The sequence below is a fragment of the Medicago sativa genome, chromosome 3 (genome assembly GCF_051527215.1).
Source record: "Medicago sativa cultivar Bolivia chromosome 3, Bolivia_mono, whole genome shotgun sequence".
Lineage (NCBI taxonomy): Eukaryota > Viridiplantae > Streptophyta > Magnoliopsida > Fabales > Fabaceae > Medicago > Medicago sativa.
In genome coordinates this window covers 96,222,608-96,244,987 of record NC_140751.1, presented here as the reverse complement: position 1 = coordinate 96,244,987, position 22,380 = coordinate 96,222,608, and the positions used below count along the sequence as shown (strand labels likewise).

General features: G+C 32.2%; 1 protein-coding gene and 1 long non-coding RNA gene across 2 annotated transcripts; one reads left to right on the top strand and one right to left on the bottom strand.

Moving 5' to 3' along the window:
* Positions 1 to 2,156: 2,156 nt before the first annotated feature.
* On the bottom strand, positions 2,157 to 3,310 carry LOC146942414 (uncharacterized). The gene is made up of 3 exons (XR_015032683.1): positions 2,659 to 3,310; positions 2,485 to 2,517; positions 2,157 to 2,381 (listed from the first exon to the last, which is right to left on the bottom strand). It is a non-coding gene; the product is annotated as an uncharacterized LOC146942414 (long non-coding RNA).
* A 10,641-nt stretch (positions 3,311 to 13,951) lies between these two features.
* On the top strand, positions 13,952 to 15,678 carry LOC146942413 (uncharacterized). Its single transcript, XM_085756383.1, has one exon. The coding sequence runs from the start codon at positions 14,263 to 14,265 to the stop codon at positions 15,313 to 15,315; it is 1,053 nt and encodes a 350-aa protein (XP_085612509.1). The 5' UTR covers positions 13,952 to 14,262; the 3' UTR covers positions 15,316 to 15,678.
* Positions 15,679 to 22,380: the final 6,702 nt, after the last annotated feature.

Below are 22,380 nucleotides of genomic sequence, written 5' to 3'. Positions count from 1 at the left end.
ATTTGTTTTTCAGGTGCCTTGCATCAGGTAGGTCATATAAATCCAAAAGGGGGGCGTGGAAGAGAATAAAAGGATTAAAAAAAGTTTGGTGGCCTACTATGCTAAAGCCAAAATACTTTCAAAGAGCAGTTTTGAAGCATAAGAAATTTTTAAAATTATTAGTTGAGTGGAATATAATATTTTAGTTTTCTTTGTATATGACATGATATATTTTAGTAAGAAACAGAACAAACAACACACCATTCTCTCAAAAAAAACAAGCAACACACCATAATAAACTTCAACATACCACGACATTTGGTTTTAGATTTAGCAGTACAAGACATGTCTCGAATTTCCGCTACTTGTCTTTCCCCATTCTTTCACGTGGTTGAGTGCATGTGTACGTTTTGATCCACATGGTTTCAAACTACTACCCTTCTCTTAACCTAAGCAAACAAACAAGGTCACTTGGCTCCACCACATATGAAATACTAATCTTTTAAAAAAATTGATATTTTTTTCATGACTGGTGGAAACATCCGCTACCTTGTATGGGTGTCCACTAATCTTTAATTTGTCTGTTGTGCTAGTGCTATTTTTTCTGTGACACATTGTTTCTGTAAACTTTGATCGGTGGTGTTTCTTGCACTCCTTGTGCATGGAGCTTCACCGTTGTTGTTGTTAATATAATATAAATACCATTTTGATTTGTGCAAAAAAAACTATTTTTTAATAATAATTTAAATAATATTATTAGAACGATATTGTAGTGAATAACATAGTTTAAATATAGGATAAAAATGGAAGGAAAAAAACGCAACCCAAATTTATGTGTTCTTTTTTATATATTGTTATTGGTAATGTTAGCTTTCAATTCTAAAAAGAATAACTTGACAGAAGAAAATATAAATAATAAATTTGAAACTTTAAATTGAGAGATCTCTAGAATAATTTTGCTTTCAAGACAAGGGTGATAATTTCACTATAATGTGAGAAAGAAAGAAAAGAATTGTTTCATAAGTACTATCAAAATCTTGAAACCAAATATCGAAATCAATAATTTGTTTTCTAAAGAACCATCCATTAGGTTGTTGCATTTTGTTTTATCAAAGTAATGGCAGACCAGGGCTCAGTTTAGGTTGGGAGAGCTTGATAGGTCTCCCACCTTGAGCAAGTTCAAAATTTTGTTTTCAATGGTTGGATGGTGAAGCTCTATGGTTATTTTTATACATTAACAACACTAAATAGTTTTTATTTCATCTCATGTTCCTTCATTCAAGAGGAGTGAGTGTTTTAGAAATAGAAACAAGTTTTCTAACTTTAGCTTCTCAAAAAAAATTCCTAACTTTAGATTTTTCTGATGTACTCTTTTTTTTTTTTTTTTATGGATTTAGCTGTTATTTCTTTGCACTGCATTTTATTTTCTCTTTTTGCAAAAAGAAAAAATGTGGTGTGTAACTTGTAAACACCATGGGCCTAATTCTTCTTGTTGTGCCTTTTTTGTTCTTTGTTTTGGGCTTAGTTTCAATGTGAGGCTTATCAGACTATTCCTTTTTGAGTATTACTTTTCCCACCATATGTCTTTCCTCGCACACCCTATTTTTTTTCCAATTTTACCCCTGGTCCGGATTTCGTATTCCGGAATGAATTATTAGTATTTTTCAGATGATTCCGGATTTTAAAATCCGGAATAGTATTTTAGCAGAACTTTTGCAATATTAAGCTCTACAATTCGTAAAATAAAATGCGAATAAAATAAAAAACAAAAATAAAAAGACACAAACATAAAAACAACTCATTTTATTAATATATGAACAATACATTACAATAATTTTCAAGCTTTTTAAGCTTATTACATAAGATCCTAAATCTAATTCTAATCTCCTAAGAGCCTAACCACTGGTATGTGATAGGACATACCAGTAGTTTGGCTATTGAAGGAAAACCGGAGGAGGAGGGAAGAGGAGGGCGGGAAGAAGAAACCAATGCCCCTGAGGGAGGTGGGGGGTACTCAGACTTACGCCCAGACAGGCGAAGCTAAGAACCACACTGACCCACATGACTCTCAGATGAACCGCCCTTCGTTGCAGCGCGGTTCCATCCTCATTGACCAGTGGAGCAATGAAGAAGTTTCATCGTTTTTACTATTGCCAGTGTAGACAATGTAAGTCTACATTTTTTTTTATACAACATATTTGTGAGTAATAAGTAAAATGATTTTATCCTAGACAAATTAAGTTACCAAAAATATGGAGCATGTAAATTAATTTTATAGGAAGAGATGAGGTGTATTTGCCTTCAGGTCATCGTTGGGAGACGAGTAACATTTCACCAAAAGTGAAGTAAAGATGAAGAGGAGAAGCAAAAGACTAATCGAAGATCTACAATCCATTGTCAAGCTAGGTAAAATATAGCAAAAAATGGTTAGTAATATTGTATGTGTTTATCCTTCAAAAAAAAAAAAATATATTGTATGTGTTTATCTAAGACTGGATTTATTACCAAAAATGAGTTTCGTCTTTGAATTCCATGCTCCTGCAACAGTTAGTTGTGAAGGTAATGATGAGTTAGCATTGTGATAATTCTAGAAACTAGTTCAGCAGAAACAACTTATAAATATGTGATAAACTAGTTCATCAAAAGAATATAATTAAACATCGGAAGAAGAAGGAATACCGTGTGTCCTTGTGATGATAGTCTCAGAGATTGCATAGAGGAGAGGCACATAACTTCATTTGCAGATACATTGAATCCACATCATCCACCAGATTTCATGCAGTTATTATGACATTTCTCTTCACCATCCCCACCATTCCAGCTAATCTCAAATTTCTGCTCTAAAGTAAGTTTGCTTGTGAATGAAGTATTTAGACGAGGAACAAATACCTTTTTCTTACACTTAAGAAATCAAAATCCACAACCTTGGTGCTTAAAACTAAGTACGCAAATTGATAATTATCATCCTTGGAGCACATAATCTCTTCAAAGATTTCTAAAGTCATCGGATAAGAAATTCGACCAGGAAGAGGACCACACTCAAACAATAGAGTATAGTTGACATTATTGGAAGTGTAGTGGAAGAAGTTGAAATCCATGTCTACATAAGTATATTGGAAAGGACATGGGCTAGTACTAGAAGCAGCATATAAGTCTTCATTCACAAATGTCAAAATTTGAGATTTTTGATTAATCTCAGGGATGTGAAACTTTTGGGACTTGATTTCCAAAGTCAAGCTGCCATTTTGGCAATCAAGCTTGAACTGCGGGTCATTTAAACTCTAGAATGGATATGTGAAATCACCACGGCTGAAAGGTGCAGAAGATGTGTACATTTCATCTGCGGTAACGACATGTATTTGTATTATGAAAAAAGTGGAAGGAAAAGAAATGTGTTGACGGTGAAAGAAAAAGGTAGAAGCAAAGAATATTTTCCCATAATGATTTTGGTAGCTAGAAAGCTTCAACAAGGAACCCTGAAGTTCAATTGCATAAGGTTAAGGTTCATGTTAAAATCTACCTTGATTAGTGACAAAACAAACCAACACATATCAAAATTGCAAGATCGAGAATGAACTAATGTAGAGTACAAAATCATATATATATATATATATATATATATATATATATATATATATATATATATATATATATATATATATATATATATATATATATATATATATATATAGGGTTTTGCTAGAAGCCACCCATGAAGGTGTCTTTTAGCAAGCCCCACCTCAAGGTGTGATTTCCACTTTTTAGTTATAACTTTGCTAAAAGACACCTTCATAAAAATTAGGTGGTGTCTTTTAGCAAATGCAATATATATATATATATATATATATATATATATATATATATATATATATATATATATATATATTGTGTATGCGCGCGTGCGTGCGCGTTGAAAATAATATTTAATATAGACATTTACTTGCCAATTATTAGAGATTTTAAAATAACAAAACAATATTGAAATATACAAATATAAATTAATTTTTAAATTTTACACACTACTTGCCTTATGATATTTAGATTAACTGACATTGAATTAGATTGATAGGAGTTTGAAAGCAAAAAAAAATTAAGATTCAAATAACCACTTGAGCTTTGAGTTAATATATTTACAAAATTTGAGCTTGGAGTGAAATCAAACATGCATCATAAACTATAACTCCTCACCTACATACCACTTGAGCTTCGAGTGAATATATTTACAAAATTTGACGTAAGAAAATATTTTCAAACACAAAAATAGGAGGTTTAATACGGGGCCTAAAACCCTTGCTTTGGTGGCAGCCCTCTTGGGTCGATCCTAATTCTAATAAGAATTTCTATAGTGACGAATGTAGTACTTAAAAAAAAGTAGTATTATGTTGCTTTTAATATATTTTTTTACGAAATAATAATCGAAGTCTGCATCCATCTCAGGTCGCAAACCAATATCATCAGAACATTTAGGTGAGTTTATTAATGAAATGTTATAAATCTCTTTTCATTAAAAATTTTTTTGAAGACAAACGTGCGTTTACTTTGACTATGTTTTTGTGCAACACATTTGGGATGGCAATGGGTATCCAATGGGCATGGTACTATAGTACCCATCCCCATACATGCGCTTGTAAAAAATACCCGTACCCAAGCCCGTACCTTCGTGGGCAACAACTTTAGTGCCCTTCCCCATACCCTACGGGTACTTAAGTGCCTATTCCCGCACCAATTACCCACACTTTAACCATCAAAAGACAATAAAAAACACCACAATTGAAATAAAATTATGATCCAAAAAATTTCAAATCAACTAATAAAATAGTATGAATCAAGTATTTAGCCAAATAAAAAAACATCCAAAATATCCCTATAAAGAATAGATACTTTACATCAGTTATACGTTAAAAAGTTGCAGTTGCATGTTAAAGTCATAATAAATTGTTACTAAGTTTTTATTAAGTTGCATTAAGCTGTTTTAGGGTTAGGCTTAAATAGTTCAATAAATTAATTAATTGTACACAAAAAATAAATAAATTATTTATCATATTATATAAATACATATATGCGGGTTGCAGGACTAGATAGTACAGTGCCCATATCCGTGCCCATACCCATTCAAATTTGCGGGTAATTACCCATACCCAAGTCTGGACCCATGAAAGCGGGGTTTTATCCTACTGATAGTGGGTTTTTTTGCAGGTGTCCATAGGATCTGGGTCCAGTTGTCATCCCTACTTTGATTGACTATTTTTAGGGGAAACTTTGACTATTTTTCACTTATGCATACCAAATGGTAAATGTGGATGAAGTCTCTCGAAATTGAAAACTTTCTCATCAACCGTGTCAAAAAGAAAAGTTCTCATAAAAGAGAAATTCTTGCATGGTCTTGCCCTTAACATGTCATTCTTGAGCCCATCCAATCAAATAATTTCTATTAATTAATTAATTAATAAAATAAAAAAATTAAATAGGTTTTCTGGAGAAAATACAACACGATCTATACACTCTCATTCTTCAAACCCACATGACTTAACAATATCACTAATTTAACGGTGCTTCCCTACAATTCCTCAACAACTTCTCCTAAAATGATTTCAAAGACACATGGTTCACTACCAACAGCATCATTTCATGCATGGTCTTCTAATCAAACATGTCTAACTTCACTTTCATTTAATAATTTAAACACTTTTAATCAACAAAAACTTCATCCTAGAAGCCCCAAAACTGAGGCTAAAAAATACAGTTTCACGTGGTGTATTGGTATACAACTTTTCTTCCATTTTGGTGCTGTTGATTTTTCTCCAAAGCTATTGTATGTAGTTTGTTTGAGAGATGATTTGTTTGTCAAACAAGTGGAGTGCTATTGTTTGTCAAAAAAAAAAAAAGTGGAGTGCTATTGGAAAATGTTTGAAAATTTGGGTTTGGGGGCTTGCATTTATTTATGAGACTGGAATTAGAAAAACCTGAATTCTCCACACAATCATAAGACTTGAATTATTGGTATGATGAAAGAGATGGACAAGGTAACAGAAAAGGAGCGTGAGTGGTTCCAATAAAAAAACACAGAGAGAGAGAGAGAGAGAGAGAGAGAGAGAGAGAGAGAGAGAGAGAGAGAGAGAGAGAGAGAGAGATTAACATCGTGGGTTAGCAGGCAATATTTTTTTATATTTTGGTATTAAATTAATTAATTAATAGAAATTATTTGATTGGATGGCCTTAGGATGACGTGCAAGAATTTCTCCTCATAAAATGGAAATAAAAAATGTCTCAAATTTGAATGCCGTAAGCAAAAAAATACGACATGTTATATGTGATTATTGTTTATCTTTATCATAGATATTTTTTTATTTTTATAAATATATAAGATCTTAACTCTTATTTTTCTATTACCATGTTATAGTTAGGTACAAAGTTTTCATACGAATTAGTCGTAACAAAACTTCATCAAAAAATCTATTAGACACACAAGACGAGTTTTCTTTTACAAATTTTCTACAAATTTTCTCTTTCCACAATAGTTAACATCAAATTTCTAAAAAACTTACTTAGAAGTGTCTAAATTCCTTAAAGTACGGACGAACCAATTGTTGGTGATCCTAATTGGATATTAAGCTTAAGTTTTTTTTTATTTTTTAAACCAGCAAGGTACCCCTGTATTTGTAAAGCTCACTTCCATTTCTTTGTATGTTAAGTTTTGATACATTGGTTCCCGTGAGCAGGTGAATTTTAGTCACTAGTCTATTTGACCAAAATAAAAAGTTTTTTTTTTTTTGGTTACAAATAAAAAAGTTTTTGATACATTGTGCAAATTGTTTTACATTGTAAATAAATTAACACTGCTATAGCAATCCTCTCAGCACAAGGTGTACCTAAAAGACTACTAAAAAAGAACAAGTAATTCACACATAATACAACAAGTGGTTAGCCAATGCCTAAACACGACAATGGACTCGACCACCACAAATGATCACCAAATACAAAAACAGCCTTTTTAGCCTTCAGCCACCACAAAGAATAATATTTTACTTTGTCTAGCAACTTAGCTATGAAACATTCTTTCTGATTTAATAATCTCTTATTTATTTCATTCCATAAAACCCAAACAGTAAGGAGATAAACAAGCTTGTTTAAAGTTAAATATTTTTATAAATAATTTATTATTTCTTTCATTCCATAATCTAATTATAATTAGTTAAATATTTTTATAAAAAATATCATACTTAACAGAATTATAAAATTAATTTTTCATATCATAAACTTCGATTAAATTTTGTAGTTTCATAACTTTTACAAATTATATTTTAGATTTTTTTTAGTATTTATAGATTTTACTATGTTTACTTTTTTAGATTTATTTATAACAAGATTTTTTACTAAACTTTGAAATCATTTATTTTAAACAAATATTTTTAAATTTTTTTTTTTTTAGGTTACAAAATATTTTAAAATTCTGCTATATTTAAATTTTTATAAAAAAAAAAAAAAAAAAGAGAAGTCTTTAAGCTGTTTCCCGGATGGTTCATCAACAAGGATGATTACCCAACCTCATTTAATTTGGTCAGAATGTAAGGGAGAGAACATTAGAATACTTATATCAGAAAGAAGCAACGGAAAATACTTGGGTGACATAATGTCACCGTGACATTAAATCTGGGCCACACAAATGTACTCATGGATGTGTTGTGTGGCCCAGATGCAAATGACAATGTGTGTTGTGTGGTCCAGATTTAACGTTACGGTGACATTATGTCACTCAAGTGCTGTCCGTAGTTAAACCTAATTTTTTCAAGAAATGAACCAGCTGGCTTAAGAGGACAACCTTTAAAGCATGATGTAGCCAACCAAACATCATATCCTGTACGGATTAGTATTCAAAATAAAGTATGGTCATCCTTCCTCTCCCAGTACCCCTTTTACATTAGTGAAATATATAAAAACACAAACACAAATCTGGGACTGGGAGGGTACTTTATGAATCCGTTACAAATTAGTCAAATTAAGGAAAATGTGGGGCTACCGCGGTTTCTTGATGTGGTGTGGATGGTTGCACAGCTATCTCCCGGCCCACTTTCTTGTCTAAACACCACTAAACTGTTTTTCTTTTCTTTTCTTTTTTGAAACAACAGAACATGCTATAATTATGATTCAAATATGCTAAAATAAACAGGAGGTGTGTTATTTATAGGAATTTTGATTGGCCATTGTTGGCAGTTCATGCACTTACGCAGTCGGTGCATTGGAGATAGTTGAATCAAATTCAAATTACAGTGTTCAAATTTTAAACTACTTCGAGTTTCTAACTTATTTTTACAAAATCAAGTTGTAAGATGATAAATGTCACTTTTTATAAACTTTATTTTTATTTTATATGGGGTTTAAACTTTTTTCGACATGTCTTACGCCTAACACTATTTGGTTTTGTTGTGTTGGTATAAATTGCAGAGGTGGATCCATTAATGATAAGTGCAACTCTTTGTAAACTTCTATAAGGCTCTATCTTTATATATTCGGTGTGGTATTTAAGTTTTTTTCCTTTTCAATAGAGTATATTTTAAACTTTTAAAAAGTTAAATATTGAGCTTCAAATATGGGTTGTTTGATGTCTATCTAACGGTTACCGCTGTGTTGAATGCGGGGATTGCTAAATTCATGCAATCAAGATCATTATTTAGACACATAAAAAGATGAACACCATGTAAAGTATGACCTATGTCTATCTAGTGTCGAAACAAAACAAAAAAGAATTATAAAAATAAAAACACAAGATATAAACATACAATGTTGATGTCGAGTTTGGTATTCTATTTTTTTTTTTCTAGTCAAAAAGTAATAAAATGTCAATTTTTTTCATATGTAGAAAGATATGAAATTCATGTTAATCGTGTGATTGGTAACATCAAAATACTAGTCTATTACAAATAATAAATAACGTATGAGTTCGTATAATCAAAATTTATTGTTTGGTAACAATTTTCTCTCATGAGTTTACACCACCGTTTCATGAACTTATAACTTTTTTTTATCCTGCTTCAAATTGTGATTGACCTTATAGTTATATCATTTTATATTTCCTCTCATTTTTATCCTCATTGTCTTAATTGAAAAAAATTAAAAATATATATTTTTATATCATTTTATAAACATCAATTCATTCAACCGATCAAACACTTCAAATTCAATAGCTAATTCATTTGTTATCTTTTAGCTAATTCATCTACTATTTTTTATAAGTTTATCCTCTTTCAACATACATGTCATCGACAATTGTTTGCCAAACATAACCCTAGTATCTTAAAAAAAAATTGGGCACTTTGGTCTATAAATCAAAATTCATCCACAACCAGTTTGATAAATGATTGCATCTAATATTAAATGGACTACATAACATTAACAACGTTTTTGTAACAAAAAAAACATTAACAACGTTAAAGTACATTTTAAATAGATAAATGATATTTGTACGATAATTACAACTTTTATGACAACTTTATATCTCATACTCATGTTATATTTTTAATTTATCTCTCTATTGTTTTGGTTTTTGTGTCAATACCTCACTTTCTTTGTAAAATTTTGATTGTTTCAAAAGTTGTCATATAAATAGTTGTTCAAATAACACAACTCTATTTTATTTTATGCTATTAAGTTGCTTGTTGCGAGTATATTCACATATTTATCTTTTTTGTTTTTAGTAATGTTAAATTTGTGTTTGATTCTCATAAACTCTATCAGTTTGAATAAATGAATATTGATTTTTTTAGTAAATTAAAGAAGGATTCATTGTAATTTTTTGCTCATTGAAGAAAAAACATTGCATATTTTGTCTGAAATGTGCACGATCATAATAATGATAAAAGGTTACACATGACAGGAAAACATAATAATAATCGAAATTTTATAGTATTATCAGTGTTGAGGTTCAAAATCTTATAGAAGTAATTGATAATACTAATATCTGTGAGGGAGTGCTCGGTGGGTGAGATGGAGGGCCGCGGTTGGGGAATTCAAGGAGGGGCTTGGGCGTGGAGACGTCGTTTGTTTGCGTGGGAAGAGGACTCTGTGAGGGAGTGTTCGGTGTTATTACATAACTTTGTTTTGCAGGATTCTGTCCTTGATACGTGGCGGTGGGCTCTTGATCCTACTCATGGATACACAATTCGGGGAGCATACCGCCTTATTACTACTACTGGTGAGATGGTGGACACGTCTCTTGTTGATGAGGTTTGACACAGGCATATTCCCTCGAAGGTGTCGTTGCTAGCGTGGCGTCTTCTCCGTAATCGATTGTCACCTAGAGACAACTTGATGCGGCGCGGTGTTATCCCTCCTTCAGACGTGCTGTGCGTTGTTGGTTGTGATTGTACTGAATCGGCGACTCATTTATTCCTTCTCTGTACGTTGTCAGCAAATCTTTGGGCACTTGTGTTGAATTGGTTAGACATTTATTTTGTGCATGATGGTCAGCTTCGACATCATTTCCTTCAATACTATAAACCAAAATTACTCTGGAACGGAATTTTTTTAACCGGGAGGTGAAAATAGTTAGCACGAGAGAGGGAAAAGATAGTACTTGAGAATGCTTGGTCCAATCTATGATTAAATTATTAGGCAACATTTAGTGTGGGGAAATTGCAAAATTTCCCATCTTAGGCTCATCTAACCTCAGCCGTTGATTTAATGTAAAATATTAAGAGCGGTTAGGATTGTTTTGTCGTCTTAACCGGTAACTTGCAGTCTTGCACAGATTTTAATATTAAATAACTCAAATCTTTATGGATTTAAATATATAAATTAAAGGGTAATAAAAAATTAAAGAAAATCAAACACTTGCAAAACGAATTTGTGTGTACTGAAATATGTTCTGACTTTTCTATTACTAATACTGTTGGAAAATTTTTACTATTATTTTTTTCACGTTAAAATATATAATTATTAGTGTCAAAAGAAAAAAAAATTGTATCTTTCATAAATATTATTAAAGTCACTTTTTAAGCTTTTTACATGTACACTAAAAAAAATTATAGTATAATTTCTTTACGCTAGAGGTTGAAAAAACTAAACTGATTTGAGATAAATTGTTTGGCATGCTGTTATTTGGACCATCTGGACATCTAGAAATGACCTTATTTTTTCTGGTGGCGCCCTCCGAGAGGAGCCTTTGGTGGATAGAGCGAAACTCTTAGCTTGGAAGTGGTTCCTGGCGAAGCGCTCTGCTAGTTCCTGCACTTACCATGTGTGAGAGGTGCAACCTGTCGTGTGCTGGCATCAGTAGGGTTCTGTGGGGGTGGTTTTCTTGGGGTTGCTGGGGGGGGGGGGGGGGGGGTTCGCAGCCTCTTCCTTCCTGGTCTGGTTCCGTGGGTTCTCTTTGCGCCCTCTTTTTCCTTGCAGGTGTTTCTTTGGTGTGTGGCGTTCGTCGCTCGATGGATGCTCCTAGTTGTTGTTTTCTCTCTCTTTTTCTTTCCCTTTCGGGTGTTTATTTTTAGGTGCCTTTGGTTTGGTTCTCTTACCCCGGTTGTGGGGCTAGAGTTTCCTCCTTCGGATGTTGGTGTACCTTGTACTTTTCGTATCTTATATATATATAGGGGGCTGTTAACTTGCACCCACCTAAAAACACTAAGGTGCAAGTTAACAAGCTGCACCTACTAGTTATTTACCAAAACACCCATGTTTTTCTATTATAAACAAATATTATTTATGCTATTTACAAAAATGTCCTTTTAATTAAAATAAAGTTTAATAGAGACAAAATGATGTTTTAGTAAAGTACAAGTAGATGCAGCTTGTTAACTTGCACCTTAGTGTTTTTAGGTGGGTGCAAGTTAACAGCCACTGTTAACTTGCACCCACCTAAAAATACTAAGGTGCAAGTTAACAAGCTGCACCTACTAGTTATTTACCAAAACACCCATGTTTTTCTATTATAAACAAATATTATTTATGCTATTTACAAAAATGTCCTTTTAATTAAAATAAAGTTTAATAGAGACAAAATGATGTTTTAGTAAAGTACAAGTAGGTGCAGCTTGTTAACTTGCACCTTAGTGTTTTTAGGTGGGTGCAAGTTAACAACCATATATATATATATATATATATATATAGTTTGCCATTCAAGAAAAAAGACTCTATTCGGCAAGACTAATGAATTAGACTATCATAATGTGATGAACCAACGTCTGAATTTTGAAAGAAAGAGACATTCATGCTTAATCTACAACATATTTAAAGTATGATTATCTCTAGTAGAAAAAAATTATGGAAAACCACAAAATATATATTATTTTCACAATTTATTTATGATATAATTTTCTTTTGTTCGTTTTCTAATGTCAAAATAGTGTTTAGTTCAAACACTAACGTATATATTGGAATACTATACTACATAATGGTTGCACTTGAACTGTGAACTTACAGGTTCTAGCTGGTAAAAAGAGACGAGCCTAAGATGAATTTTTTTTTCTACCCCTATCACAAAAAAAAATGATATATCTGCCCCTAGTTGAAAATTATTGCTGTAAATGCCCTTGTTCTTCATTTGAAATGGCGAGCATGACATTTTTTCAACCATTCTCTGCAAGCTTGCAGGCTTTCTCTGGCTTTTCCCTGTACAATCTGTGTGTTCTTAATTTAAGTTGGCGAACAGGAATATTTTAAGTTTTCTTCTTGTTCTTCATTTGAAATGGTGAGCACGTAATTTTTTTTTTCCAATGCTCCACATCAAAAATGGCGAGCATGCATTATTGTTTTTTTTTGAATATTTTTTCCTGCTTGTCCTTTGAAATGGCGAGCAAAAGGCCATTTTGATTTGTAGGGAATATTTAAAAAGGACACCATGCATGCAACCAAAAGAGATTCCCTGCCAAAATAATTTTATGCATTTCCGCTGCATGTAGGCAAAAGAGCAATGCTTGGGTATTCAAATTTGTTTAATCTGCCATGTGCCTACATCTCAAATGGCGAGCATTCCATTCCTTACAATTCAAATGGCGAGCATTCCCTACAAATCAAACGGCCAGCACTTGCCATGTGCCTATGCATGCCACTTCAAAGGACAAGCAGGAAAAAATATTAAAAAAAAACAATAATGCATGCTCGCCATTTTAGATGTGGAGCATGGGAAAAAAAATTACGTGCCATTTCAAACGAAGAACAAGAAGAAAACTTAAAATATTCCTGCTCGCCAACTTAAATTAAGAACACACAGGGAAAAGCCAGAGAAAGCCCGCAAGCTTGCAGAGAATGATTGAAAAAATGTCATGTTCGCCATTTCAAATGAAGAACAAGGGCATTTACAACAATAATTTTCAACTAGGGGCAGATATATCATTTTTTTTGTGATAGGGGCAGAAAAAAAAAATTTCAGCCTAAGATAGGGCAATTTCACAATTGGCCCATGCTAAAACTCACCAAATTATTAAACACCTTCGCGGTGGAAAGCAAGAAATTCATTCCCAAATTCCAACTCAGTGCCCGTTTGGTTCAGCTTTGAATATAATTGATTCTGAGAGAATTGATTCTGATAGAATTGATTCTGACAGAATTGATTCTGAGAGAATTGATTTATGTTTGGATACAATTATGTAGAATTGATTAAACAAAATGATTTATGTTTGGATGCAATTATGTAGAATTGCTTTTGAATGTATAATTACTAAAATAGACATAGCTAAAGGAGAATTGATAAAGAATGAGAATTGATAAAGGGCAATAAAGTAAAATAACATGTTGTAATAATAAAATATACAAACCTATACACGTTGTTCAAGGAGAATTGATTCTAGAAAAGCTAGAAGCTAGGATTTGTAGCTTCATGGAGAATTGCTTTTGGAGGATAAAAGCAATTCTGAAAAGCTGAACAAAACACGTTGTTTTTGGTTAGAATTGCTTTTGGCACTGTAGACAATTGATTTTAGGCTAGAATTGCTTCCCAGAAGCCAAACCATAGAGGCCCTCAAGTCTTCTTTTACCACCACTAGTACATATACATCATCCTGCAACTATGCTGCTATATGACAACAACAAAGTAAAGGAAGGGTCCGACACATACACATATAATAGACACAGTCTTCTTTCTCCTTACAGGGTTACCTCTCCCACACCACATCCATAAAAACCCAATCCATCTCAACAAATCACAATTCACACTTCAAACCCTTTTTTCTTGGATCCTCTTTCTCCTTTTCATTATTCTCCCCAATCACCAAATATAATATAATAAAAACCAATCTTAAAACCAATCTAAAAGGCGACATTACACACAACCTCTGAAACAAAACAAAACAAAATATGTCATCATCCCCTTTTCCTTCTTGTTTCCGTCCCTCTCCAACAACCGACGACAACCGTCATTCACCACCACCACCGCCGCCTCCGCCACATTCCACCAACCCTAACCTCACCACCTATCTTTACCAAACCAACGTAGGTTTAGTTTCTTTGACTTGGTCACGTTCCATTCTTGGTCGTTCTCTTCACCTTCAACTTCATCACCACCCATTCGATTCACCACCAACCAATCCTTCTTCTTCTTCTTCTTCTTCATCTTCCTCCTTTCATCTCCATATCAAACCTTTCATTTTCTGGAAAAAACACGGAACAAAAAAACTCTCTTCAAATATACACTTGTTCTGGAACCTCTCTAAAGCTAAATTCGGGTCAGGACCTGAACCAGATTCCGGTTTCTACTTCGCGGTTGTTGTTGATAACGAGATGACCCTTTTGGTTGGAGATTCAAACAAAGATGCTTATGCAAAATCCAAATGTAAAGAACACAAGAATTTTCAGTATTTGGTGATGAAAAGAGAGCATGTTTATGCTAACAAAATCTACAACACGAGAGCGAGATTTGGTGGGAAAATGAGAGAGATTCAGATAGATTGTGGTGGAAGAGATCATTCCAGGCTCTGTTTCAGTGTAGATGGACAAAAAGTGTTGCAGATTAAGAGATTGAAATGGAAGTTTAGAGGGAATGAGAGAGTTGAAATTGATGGTGTACCTGTTCAGATCTCATGGGATGTTTATAATTGGTTGTTTGTGAAAGATAACAGTGATGGGCACGCGATTTTCATGTTTAAATTCGAAGAAGAAGAAGATGAAGATGAACAACAAGGAGGTAAAGAGAAGAGTTTGACGAATTTGTTGGCGCAACAGAATTTGAATTTGGGTGTTTATGAGTTAGGGAAAATGGGTAAGAGTTGGTCGTCTTCGTCGGTTTCAATGGCTTCTTCTGGTGGATCTTTTGGCGCAAGTTCTTCTGTTTTGGAATGGTCTAGTGTTGAGGAGAATGAATTGGTTGTTCCTGTTGGGTTTTCTTTGCTAGTTTATGCTTGGAAACGATGAATGGTGACTCTGTTTCTGGTTGCATTTTGTTCTGTTCTATGATCATTTTAATTAGACAGTGTTGCAACTGGTTTAAGTTTAGATTTTTATTGTCACACCTCACTAACACATTTGTTTTGTGAACATAGAGATTGAATAAATGTAGTTTAGAATTAGAATTTAGAAGCTTAAGAGAATCCAATGTTTTGATATTAGATCTAACATATTATTCTTTACAATGGAGAAGAACATAGAGATTTGGAGGATTTTGTACTTTTTATTTTTACTTGGTATTGCCTTAAGGATTGTGGAATTTATTATTACAATGCAATGTAACTTTTTTTATATATAACTCAATTGTTTGCAGCTATTATGTTGTGGAAATGAGAATATTACTGCATAATTGAACCATTTGCTTTCATTTTGTTGTTTTTGACTATCTGAAGGAGAATTTTTTTGCTAAATCAACTTTTCGTTTTGATAGAGAAGTGTTAACTAGCGGGTATGTTAATTTGTGGGTTCGAACTCTGGTTTTTGCGTAATTCACGTGATATATTAATTTTAGGGTTTGAAGTCATGTTCTTGCGTAGTTCACTATTCAAGCTACCTGCCTAGACTTAAGCTAAATCAACTCAATTTTTTGATTAGAATTACTATTATTATTTTAGTTTTACTTGTGTTTAAATCTTGGCGTGCAAGTGCAATGTTGATAGAAGTTGGGTTGGATTTGTAAGGGTGGTGTGCATTCTAAGTGTTCCACCAAATGAGGAGGTGGATTGAAGGTAGGACCTATTCTTGTTTTTGATGAATTGGCAATTGCAAATGGCAGCTAAGGCTGTAGTTGTAGGCGGTACCCTTTGTGTGACCGATTACTAAATTGTCAAATTGGTTGGTTGACCTAGTCCACCATGAATTAATAGAATTTGAACGGTTATATTAGTTGACAACCCAACCAAATTGAACCAATACTCTTCCTAAAGAAAACTCAACCAATACTCTTCAGTTTTCTAACCAAAACATGATCTTTTATATATATATATATATATATATATATATATATATATATATATATATATATATATATAATGCCAAGACATAAACTTTAGTTGAAGAAAAATGGTGATTAAGATATGAAAGGAAAATGCATAAGAAATTGGATACAAGCAGACAGACTGAAATGGTTGCGTTGCGTTGCCTAACAGGTGGGTTGTTAGTCGTGTGGACCACACGAGTTTGTTTTCTAAAGGATGATTGATTCCACTGTTAGTCTTGTGAACCCAAGAAATTAAAATAAAATTAAATTAAAGGCTGTCTGCCAGCGATTATTGTTGAGTTATGAAACTTTTTGCTTGGTCAATAGATTGAACGTTTTTTTAATGCATTTCACTTAGTTACGTGATCTACTCCGTAATTAAGCATTGGTAAAGAGTTTACGTCAAAAACAAAATCAAAAACTTTATATATGCCAGTAAAAAATAAGCTTCTAAGAAAATTCCATGTCATTATTTATTAAATTTTTTATCAAATGAATGGTCTAGAATTAAAGTTGAATATAAAATTCAACTCAATTTTTATAGGGGGTGTCCCACATTAAAACCTATTTGAAGAGCCTATAAAATTTATAGGGGGTGTCCCACATAAAAAAAATTCCAAGAATATTTTATTGAGTTGAAATTTTTTTCATTGTACTTCTTTTTTTGAAAAAAACAAGGCTAAATATGAGATGTTTTGTCAGATTTTTCAACATTTTACAGCTGCATATGGGCATCAATTATTTTACAACAATAAAAGCTCTAATTTTGTAAAGGACTAAAATTACCATTAAAATTTTATATCGACTAAACTTAAAAACTTGTGATTTGTATGATTAAAAACTATTTAATCCATTTTATGGTGTATGATTCGTATTATGTTTATTGTTATTTTGAACGAACACAAGGCTTTGTTGCTGAAAAGACGATTTTAATCTTATCCATAATACATGCGTTAACATGAATTTTGTTCATAAAATCCTTTGGAAAAAAAAATCATGGATCATTAATATGGTTGATTGTATTGCCACAAAGAAGAAATTGAGTAGGGGGTGTTATCCTAATTATTAATGCTGGTTAGTAGCCTTTGAATCTTTATGTCGATATCATTTCTTTGGTGTAATGTAATTTGTAGTCATGAGTTGTTTGTCATTTGTTTAATATCTATTGTATGTTGTATGTTAATCCACTTTATTGTTTTAACGATTATATCAACGTGAATTTTGGTGTCATTATTTATTTTGTTATATTTAAATTACATTGTTCAATAATAGATACATTAACCCGTGCGTACGCACGGGTATCACACTAGTAAAAAAACATTGGGAGAGAGTCATTTTTCTTAAAAAAACATTGGAGTACTATTTTTGTATACTAACATGTGCCTTTAAGGTATACATATTAGCATTCTCTATTATGAGGAGTGCTAACAACACTCTCTTTTGAGTACTCTCTCTAGCACTCACTTTTTCATTTAGTGAAATCAATGTAGGACCTACACTTTGGAAATGAAACTCACATAAAGTGGTGGGACACACATTGTTTTCATCCAATGAAAGAGTGAGTGCTAGAGAGAGTGCTCAAAAGAGAGTGTTGCTAGCATTCCTCCTCTATTATTATTACTTTTTTTAAGGGATTCTCTATTATTATTATTACTGTTTTTCGTTAATAATATTAATATTGAATTTCCCTTAAAAAATAGGGTCTTGCTAACAAGTACCCTAAGGGCATTGTTTAAGGAACCCACAAAAGGAAATATTGTCTTGAAAATACAAGTCAAACAAGTATAAAAATCTTAACTACATAATTTCCAATGCAAAAGTTATTACTTTTGAATGCTTAAACAATGTCCTAACCTAAGGGCACTTGTTAGCATTTTCCTAAAAAATAATAATATTGAATTTATTAATTTTATTAATAATTGATATTATTTTAACAAGTTTATCTTTTAAAACAAAAGTTTGTTTATATTGTCATCATATAATTTATTCATTGATTTATTAGTGATTGTAGAAAATATCCAAAATAATTAGAGGTATCTTGGTTAAAATTAATAAAATTAAAAATTCAATTGGTCTTGTCTAAAAATGGACAACTAAACTTTTGAAAGAGACCAATTTTAGCATACAATAAATCGGGATGTCTGCTAATCTATTAGTTTCTATAACCTTCAGTCCTTCACCCTTTTATTATTCTTATTCTTATGAATGAAATTTGATTACTCTTGGCAACAAATTATATAATGTTCATTTTCATAATTTCATTCAATTGTTAACGTGTACAGATATGAACATAGACCAGTAAAATATTTTCAGTCCCTATTTTAAATCTAAACTGCTTTTGAAAAATTTGTTTACACTACACATTAGAACTTAAAATATCAACTTGTAAATTTTAAGATGCCAGTTAGAGCAATTAACAACTTTTGTTCTTTTTACACTAAAAATTATGATACGTACTTTTAACTCGGGCTAGAGTTTAAAAGTTGGGAAATAAGCGATGCACCAAGTTCTAAAGTCAAAGTAGGAGTTTAATTTTCAAGGGTAGAGTCCAAAACACGGTGCTTTCGGTTACCTTGCTAATTTGCAGTTGCATTTGAAGCTATTTTTCAACACCAATGACTTGGAATCATTTCGAATAGTACACCAACAAACTATTCCATTTACTAAATTTTGTTTTATTAAAATAAGACGATGATTAATACTTTTTTACTGTTTATTTGGATTCTCATGAGCTGCTTAGATCCCCACAGAAAATTCTAAACAACAAGAAAACGTCTTTATAGTTTGTTTAATCGTTGCTAAAGTCAATTAATAGCTCGTGTTGTCCACGAAGACTTAGAAACTGTACCATATTCAAATTTACGTTTTTTTTATAAAATTTACACTGCAGCAAGTCTTCAACCCTTCATTGCAAGATTATTCCTTACGCTATGAGTAAAATAAGAGGCCCTTTCAGGAATTTCAAAGTCTATAAACATTACATTGGTCATGCTAGAATTAGACTAAAATCGCTTGAGCATTATCTTGATCAATTGGAACCTTCTGAATAGAAAAAAAATGTAATATGGAGGGGAGACCTCACTAAAAGTGGTTAACCTCTGATGGAGATTAACAATCGATAATATATGTTCATACTCGACACTAATAACATGGTTAAAAAACAATTTTAAAGTCTCTTCATTGAGGTCAATGTTTTCAATAAGTTTCATTTGACTTTCTATTCTTTAGTTCCCGGTCTTATTATAAGACTCACTTACAAAATTCATCATTATTAAAAAAAGTATGAAACTGAGAAAATCATGAGAAAAGAATGTTTGAATGATGATAAATTTTAAAACGTTTTCCTTTTTCTTCTTTGAAATAGACTTGTTTAAATAGAGCGTTAAGTAAGGAGAGACATAGATAGAGATAAAGATACGGTGAGTTTTATACTGTTTTATCCCCAAACTTAAATAGTTATGTCCAGTCCTCCTTTAACAAAGAGTATTTCCTTAGTAAAGTCAAGGAGTTCACGATACTTTTAATCGATTACAAGCACTAAGGTATATCCCTATCTTTCAGACAATACCTTATGTATATTACTATAAAGATCGGACTTAACTAAGTCACTTTGTCTTCTTAAAGCCTTATTACAATTTACCCCTTTAAGGAGCTACAACATTGGTTTTTTTTTTTTTTTGACAGAAGAGCTACAACATTGGTAAAATACTTAGTTGTTTGTGTACATATTTTACTCTCATAAAAATGATAATACAATTTCTAGATCAATACAAGTATGTAATTTTTTGAAAGAAAGTATGTGACAATGAACAACTCTTTTGAATACTTTTCTAATGTGTTTCTTTCAAACAGATTTGAACGATGCTCAATTTTTTGAAGTGTTTCTTGCTTTGATCTTTTACCTATAAATATTTGAGATGTTCATTTTTGTTCTACATTGCTGAGTGTTGAAGAGTTGCTTATATAGGCAAGTAGAAATTGATATTTGCAACACATATTTTCTTGATGTTGTAGTCATTGCAGTGTTGTGTGTTTCATGAATATATGAGACATCGAAAAGACTTGTGCAGTTGTGCTACTACCCTCGCATGTATCAAATCTTTGTTTTCATCATGTACATTTTTTGATATTAAGCAGCATTGCATGTATAGCTTGCTACATCGTACCTCATATACTTTATGCCAGCTATCCTTATATTTGAACTCGACAGTTTAGGAGGGAAAACCTTATTAGAGGATAAATAACCTATTCTTTAGAGGATAAGCTTCCAGAGGATCATAGACTTGGACCTTCTTGATTTTACATAAGAAGATACTCATGAGTAAGTGACTTTTGCATTTAGTTGATCAGAGGCAAACACTTTCCCTTGTAGATGCTTTGCTAGTCTTTCTTGATGTATAAGAGATAAAACCTGGTTGATTACACTCTTTGCTACATGTCTTGATATACCAGAGGATCAACTTGGTTGACTAGACACTTTGTATATCAGATGCTTCCCTTGTTTTATTCACACGTTTAACATATGATAGATCCTTTAAGTGTCTTTCTATGCATGAAACAAACATTATAGAATAATTTGTTCTCTTATACATTTTGATCATCATAAACAAAATTAAAGATCGTTGTTCTTTAAACCTCATTTTTGTCATTTTTATATTGCTTAAATATATTCTCTCTCTCTCTCTCTCTTACAAGTTTACACCCAAGATAAACAAATCAAACTTCATTTTTACCAAACAAACCCTACTCATTACCACAACCATTGACCCATCCAACATTGCACCCTCACATCCCTATCCAATATTCGAGTACAACTACAAGTCATGTACTCATGTGTATCCAATAATTTGATCTTGCACGCTCGTAGGCTTTTACTCATTAAATTGAACAAAAAGTATTTGACAATATTTAGTTATTTACCCATACAAGACTTATTTCTAAAAAATACATATAGTTCATTACGAATAAAAGAAAAACTAAAGTGGTATCCCTCTGAGTTGATCAGTATTATTAAAATGATAAAGAACAAGAGGATCCTAACAATTTTAATTTTATTAAAAATATTATTTTGGAAACATTTTAATAATTTATTTTTCATCAATTTATAATATTTTTTTATTGGAGACTCTATCCGCAAATGTCTACGATATAAAGCCCATTAAAAAAAACATAAAGAGGTATCCCTGTTTTACCTCAAAAAAAAAAAAAGAAGAAGAGGTATCCCTGTTTAGATCTTAACCATTGTTTTGTTTTATATGACATCAATGGTTAAAATTACATTTAACTATGACACACGACTAGTTTGATCACTCGTGTTTGCTGATTGGCACCATAAAATAATGTAACTCGAATTCAGAAAAACATAGTAAGAGAATCGATAATGTTATGAAATTTTGAAAGTGACTATAGAATAATTAATTTAAATATTTTTATAGATATAAATATTATTCCTTAAAAAAAAAAAGATATAAACATTATTTTTTTTTTGGTTTTTATGCTAGATGTACGACAAAAAGTAATGAATTTTATTTTTCGGTTATCATGTTACTAATTTGAAGTTTTCATTTTCGTCGGCTCCAAGTCAGTGTCTTTGTTTAATCTCTCCTTGTGAGAAGTATCCTCTCTTATTCTCTCCTTGTGAGATGTTTATTGTTTAAGTCTCTCCTTGTGGGAAGTTATATTTTGTCTCTCCTCCGTGAGAAGTTTTCCGTTCCTTTTCTTCCTTTTTCATGGCAAAGCTCCTCTTTAACTTTTCACAGAAAGCCACCACCACCCTTTACCCTTCTGGCATTGTATTTCATCACTTCTGCTGGAACAAGTCCCGTAAAGTCCCTCCAACAAGCATATATCAAGCTACAGGATGGCTATCAATTTCATCGCTAGCTGTCCAGCCACTTCCTAAACCGCCCCCAAGTCACAAATTAACCAGTGATTTGATCCCGAGACGGCCCCCTCGAAAGCCACCATGAAAAAGTTTTATTTGGGTTTCTCTGCTATCTTCCTGTTTGAGAGTGTGGTTTGGCTCCATTCTCTGTTATTTTATTTACCGTTTT

What these genes read in the sequence shown, in the direction of transcription:
- LOC146942413 (XM_085756383.1), top strand. Translation starts at nt 14,263, where the DNA reads ATGTCATCATCCCCTTTTCCTTCTTGTTTCCGTCCCTCTCCAACAACC.